The sequence below is a fragment of the Pyricularia pennisetigena genome, chromosome 2 (genome assembly GCF_004337985.1).
Source record: "Pyricularia pennisetigena strain Br36 chromosome 2, whole genome shotgun sequence".
NCBI classification, from domain to species: Eukaryota; Fungi; Ascomycota; class Sordariomycetes; order Magnaporthales; family Pyriculariaceae; genus Pyricularia; species Pyricularia pennisetigena.
In genome coordinates, this window is record NC_043741.1 from 1,573,039 (window position 1) to 1,578,536 (window position 5,498).

The window sequence follows — 5,498 nt, forward strand, 5'->3', positions numbered from 1 at the left end:
AAATATGTATTTGAAAATCAAGTCTATCAACTTATATTCGGCAGAAAGTAGTCAAGTCCTCAAGAGAGAACACATGGATAAAAATAGCACCCATGCAACCGAAGGAGAAAAGAAGTAACTGGTTAGACTTCAAGCACAGCTTCACATTCGAAGCAAGAATGCGCCCACCAGTATCGCTTTAGTCAGGCTGAAACGGACACGCCGCCGCCTCTAGTATATCAAGAATGAACAGTCCCGTGAACCCAAAATCTTGTTCCGGGTTAGACAAGCGCAAAATTGCAAAGCCACAAGGCATGCTGCTGACTGAAGAACATAGCGGTTCGAACAAGAACTCGCAGGACCACCGCCACCCGGACAGGCAGATATAGCAAGTTTCAGAGATAAAAAAAAAAAAAAAAAACTTTGTCGGCTTAAACGGGCCGACAATGAAACAGGCTTAGTAACAGAGGATTGACTCAAGACCAGGAACTCCGATATGCGCTGAAAGCAAAACCCCCCGACCCGAACACCGTAGATGATGAAAGAAAAAAAAGCAAAAGGAAAAGTGAAGAAAAAAATGGGATAGCAATGCCGACGGAGTATAAGAGAAACGCTGACGGTTTATGATATGGTGCATAGCAAATGGATCTCGTCGAGAATCACGCGGTCAAACGTGGGAGAGGTATAATATAATCAGATGGTGGAGAGAGGAAAATGGGGCTGGTGAAATGAAAACCCCCAATGACCAATGGTCGAAAACCTGTTCCGTTTTCACCTGATATCGAGCTGAAATGGCTTGTAGCGACCCCCTATGGTGGCGCAGCGGGGGCACTTCCTTCTCGCTCCTTGTTCGCTCATCAAGACCTCGACGCAAGCGGGGCATAGACCGCAAATGCACTCGGTGCACGCGTATGACTCTTTGAGTAAAGACACGCCCTGGCAGGCCGCGCAGTAAATTTGGGTGTTCTGGGACGAATAGCTCGGGGACGAGTCCGAGAGTCCCCGGGACTCCATGTGGAAGTTATCACCGCTCTCGGCGCTCTCGACGGAAGGAAATGGGTCGGGCACCTCTTGTATATACGAAGGAGGTGTCAGGGCCTGCTGCAGAGGCGAGGCCTGATAGTTGTTTTGATTCGGGAAGGACGGTGGTTGGGGGAAAGGGGGTAGTGATGCGCGGTGGACAGATATGGGGGATTGCGGTACCTGAAAAGTCAGGGCCGGGTCGATCAAATAGGGGCTGCGAGGACCTACAGGCGTCCTGTCCTCGTCGACCTCTTCCGTGGCTGATGCCGCCGCGTCGATCAAGTCCTCCCAACGCCTCCCCGTGTCCCCCGTCGGCTCTGCCGACTTGGCCTTGCTGAAATGGTCGCCTGGCCTCAGCCTGTCCGCGGGGGCCAATCCGCCCGTGTCGTTTTGGATCCGCCGAAGCCAGTCGGCCGCGGCACCTCTGGATCTTTGCTTTTTGTGGTGCGACTCTCTGCCCCGTTTTGTGATGGACTGCTTCCGTGGCCGGTTCGCACCCAGAGGTCGCTGGAGAGGTGGCAGCGTCGATGATCGGCCCGGTGGTGATGTGGCAAGAATCGACGGTAGCATGTCTCTGTGCCTGCTTGTGCTTCCCGACATGGTGAACAAGTCCCCTGCAGAATCGGTTCCAGGCAGATGAATCGGTGGTAGTTCTATCGATGACCTCGGTAGCCTCCCCTTTTCCGAATCAGAGTGCCAACCCTGAAAGTCAAGATGAAGGCCAAGTCAGCGCCCAATTTTCGCCCCATCTACAACAAGTCAAAAGCCCTTGGAGAGGGAGGATGAAGGTCTAAAGACGCACAGGTTCAGAGTCGCCCCATTCTGGCTCCATGCTGTGTTTGTGCAGCTGGGCCAAAGCGGCTGCAGCACTAGCAGCGGGAAGCATCTGAGTTACTGGTGGATATTCATCCGGGTTTCGCGGTGTTGGCGGGGCGCTCGATTCGTCGCGGCGGTAACCATGTTGCCGATCATGTGAATAACCACTTCCCTTGAGATGGTCGATTGCAGGCGGCCGAGGAGCGGCCGCTGGGCTTTGCTGCGGTCGTTCGCTAGGCGGGGTGTTGATCATGAGGAGGAAGCTTTCCTCGGTTGCAGGAAGCTTGGATATGTAGTGTTCCGGGTGCGCCCTTCGAATATGCTCTTGCATAGAGCGATATCTCTTCTCCTAATTGTTTGGGAGCAGTCAAGTCAGAATGGAATAAGATTTGGGGATCTGGGGCCGCCATTGAGTTGGGCAGGGATGCCTGTGGGCGGCTCCGAGAAGCCACCAAATGGTGATCAATCCAATCGAGAGTTGTGCCGCTCGCTTTCGACGAGGTAGGAAAGAGAGTGAACGACCGGCGACGGCGCAAAAGAGCCATTCGAGCCGGTTGATAGCATGGATGGCGGCAGACAAACATGGGGCTAGGGAAAATTGAAGCACTCACGCCGATGCATCGCTTGCGGCAGCTAGAGCCATCTACTCCGGATACGTTTGGTAAGTCAATGCGGCGGCCTTGCGGGAGTGTGACAATACTGGTTGTCATTGACAAACGAACAAATAAATGAAAAAAAACTGACCTTGATTCCTAAGAGGGCAAATGACCTCGTTCAGGGAGCTGTCGGAAACCGAAAATGAAGATGTGAGGGCGGACGTTCGCGGAGGCATCGTGGTGTGCTGCGCTACGCTGTAGAGTGATGCAATTGCGGGCTGGCGTCGGGGCAAGCACCTGAGGGACCCCCCACCAAAAGAGGGGTTGACGTTGCTAAGCTGTTGTCGATAAGATGGCAGTTCGAAGGATCAGAAGTGCACTTGCCTGTTGGGAGTTTAATTGCACCGAAAAAAAAAAAGATGTTGTGGTGTATAAGGGAAAATAGTAGAAAGAGGGGGGGAAACAGAAAGGAGCTGAGCTATCTGTGTGTTGGTTGGTAGGTTGGTTCAGTAAGGCAGGTAGGTAGGTAGGTCGGTAGGTAGGTCGGTAGTAAGTAGGTGGTAAGGTAAGGTAGGTAGGTAGGGGGTAGGTCAAAACTCGTTATGGTAGCTCCTTAGGGGAAAAGAGTCCATATGAGTGACTGAAAGAGCTCACAGCCAGCTTCGTCTTTCGGCACGGTGTCACAAGTGCGGTTTCGAAATAGGCCAGGCAGGAATGTAGTGGCAGTGGCAACTGACATGACATGGGAAGCTTAGGCATTGGACGGATTCGATTCGTTCTTGTTCTGGGGGTGGGGCGGCCCTGCACGCATTGGGCGGGGTCGCTCTCCCACTACCAGGTAAAAGGTGCTCAGCTCCGTGTCGAAGCGAACTGGGAAGGGAAGGGAAGAGAGGAGGAGGAGAGGATTGGGAGCGAGCATGACCATGGAGGAGCGAGCAGGCCCTAGAATCTAGAATTGTGCACTACTACTGACAATCAATCTCACACGGTCAATCTGGCGCAGGCCAGTCATGACAAGTCTCAATGCATTCAGTCAATGCAGGCGCGACAATTCCCAACGCGGCCGCGGTGCCGATAAGCACAGGATAATGGCTAGTGACACGCCAGGTACGTACTTTGACCTGAACAAGATAGAGAGAGGGGAAGGATGGAAGATAGATTGATATCTATCTAGCATTGGCTGCAATTAATTAGTAGCTGCCCACCTCCATACCTTACCTTGCGATAGCTTGGTGGGATAGCTTTGGGACCTTGAACAAACCTGGATTGGAATTCAATCGAAGCTCCCTGGTCGTATGTAGAGGTGAGGTAAGCTTCCAGGCTGACAGCCATCGACGGAAGGTTGCATGCATTTGTACTCACACAAGATCCACTCAAGTAATGTCTATTATCTCATCCAAGGTCCGGCGGAGTAACTCTATCTGTGCTCTGTCTCCCTCTTTCTCTTTTTATTTGCTCTCTCAATTATCTCTCCCTCTTCCTTCGGCTTATCACACTGTGTCCACCGGTAAGGTCACTTGATGTTGACGCACTAGGAATGTTATTTTGATGATTACTACTTTATTGTTACCAATCGCTTCCCTTCCTAGCAGTAGAATGAGTAGAAAAGGGACGGATGACCAGGTCTTTACGGCTTAAGCAATAGTATTGAATCGCGTTTTTGACTGGATGGAAGCTTGCACAGTGCCGGCCCGCCACTCCCGACTTTTGGTACCCGTCCTAACCTAGCTAAGCTAGGGGTTAGGCACTTGCTGCTAAAACACTACACGCGAATAATGACCAGGTACTTTGTAAAGCACCTGATCCCAGCTCAACCCAGCGGTCGGGTTGACCGAGACAGCACGGATAAGCAGGCTGGTGGGCTGGCAGTTGGCTTTGGTAGCTTACTCGGTGATATTGTTCTTCACCAGCATTCTTTCCATTGATTTCATCCACATGGTATCATTTAAGTGTCTACATAGTCATTCTTGCACTGTACGTACAGGCAGGAATGACATGCTTAACCCAGTATTGGCAAGCACATGATTAGGCCCACTACAGCTTAAAGCACAGTGGGAAGGGAGGGATTACGCAAAACCTCTTGGGCCAAGCTACGACTCGAGGGCTTCGGTTTTTGTTTTGTATTTGGAATGATGCAAGAGTAGCGGTGGCAATTATCGAACAAAGACTCTCCGCCGACGTCGTGAATTGCACCCACTGTTTTTTTTTTTTCCTCATTTTGTTCCCACATGAATCTCCTATGTTCCGAGAGAAAGCTCTGCCTATTGTTGTTTTGGTGAAAGAGTCGAGAGTGATTCGTTTTGACGTCATTTTCTTATTCATGTCCCCCCTGTCGACTTACAAAACCCCCTGCGGCAAGGCAAGCCAGAGAGATGCAATGGTATCCTGAGATATCTGCGGTAGGGTAGTTATTATTACCTAGGCAGTGTTGCAAAAGGGGATCGAGGTCAGAGCATAAATAGCATCAATGTTTGCAAGGTGTCCAGTTAGACGCCCTGATGGTTCGATTTAGTCAGAGCCTAAGTACCTAATTACGGTACTACTAGTAAATAAAGAAAGAATATGACTTTGTCACCAATAACCCGCTAAAGCTTCATATCATATGGCTTGAACACTATAGATAAAATGGGTGGGTGTGTAAGCCGACGGATCTGGCGACCTGGGAGGCGTGGGCTACTCGACACACCTGCCATCAGCCACATTTTTGTGGGCCTCCTCCAAGTAATGTAGTTTATTCCCAGCTAGGAAAGGTATATGTATATGTAGTGTCGTATAGTACGGCTAGTCCTTCTATCTAGAGTTGACCTGGTGCTTAAGATATTCGGTATTACCTTGGTACCGTAAAATCTTACGGTCATCTCTGGGAAGCTGGTTTCTTTAAATAAAAACTGCAAAATTTAGCATCAGGATCGTTGCATGGGAACTTTGAACCGAATCAAGAGCATCAATCAATTATAGTTGGAAAGCTGTTACACGTAACATGGAACCTACCTAGTTTGACGCGCTTGAAGGGGCAAGGCAAAGCGACTTGGTACACTATAGCGCCCGCCGAGCGATTTTATCGGAGCTGCTGGCTCCCGAACA

At 50.5% G+C, this 5,498-nt stretch overlaps 1 protein-coding gene across 1 annotated transcript; it reads right to left on the bottom strand.

Annotated features, from left to right (window-relative positions):
* Positions 1-750: 750 nt before the first annotated feature.
* PpBr36_00412 (uncharacterized protein) lies at positions 751-2,650 on the bottom strand (the record flags this gene model as incomplete). The annotated part of the gene is made up of 4 exons (XM_029887605.1): positions 751-1,704; positions 1,805-2,167; positions 2,430-2,497; positions 2,563-2,650. The coding sequence occupies 4 exons, from the start codon at positions 2,648-2,650 to the stop codon at positions 751-753; spliced, it is 1,473 nt and encodes a 490-aa protein (XP_029752480.1).
* Positions 2,651-5,498: the final 2,848 nt, after the last annotated feature.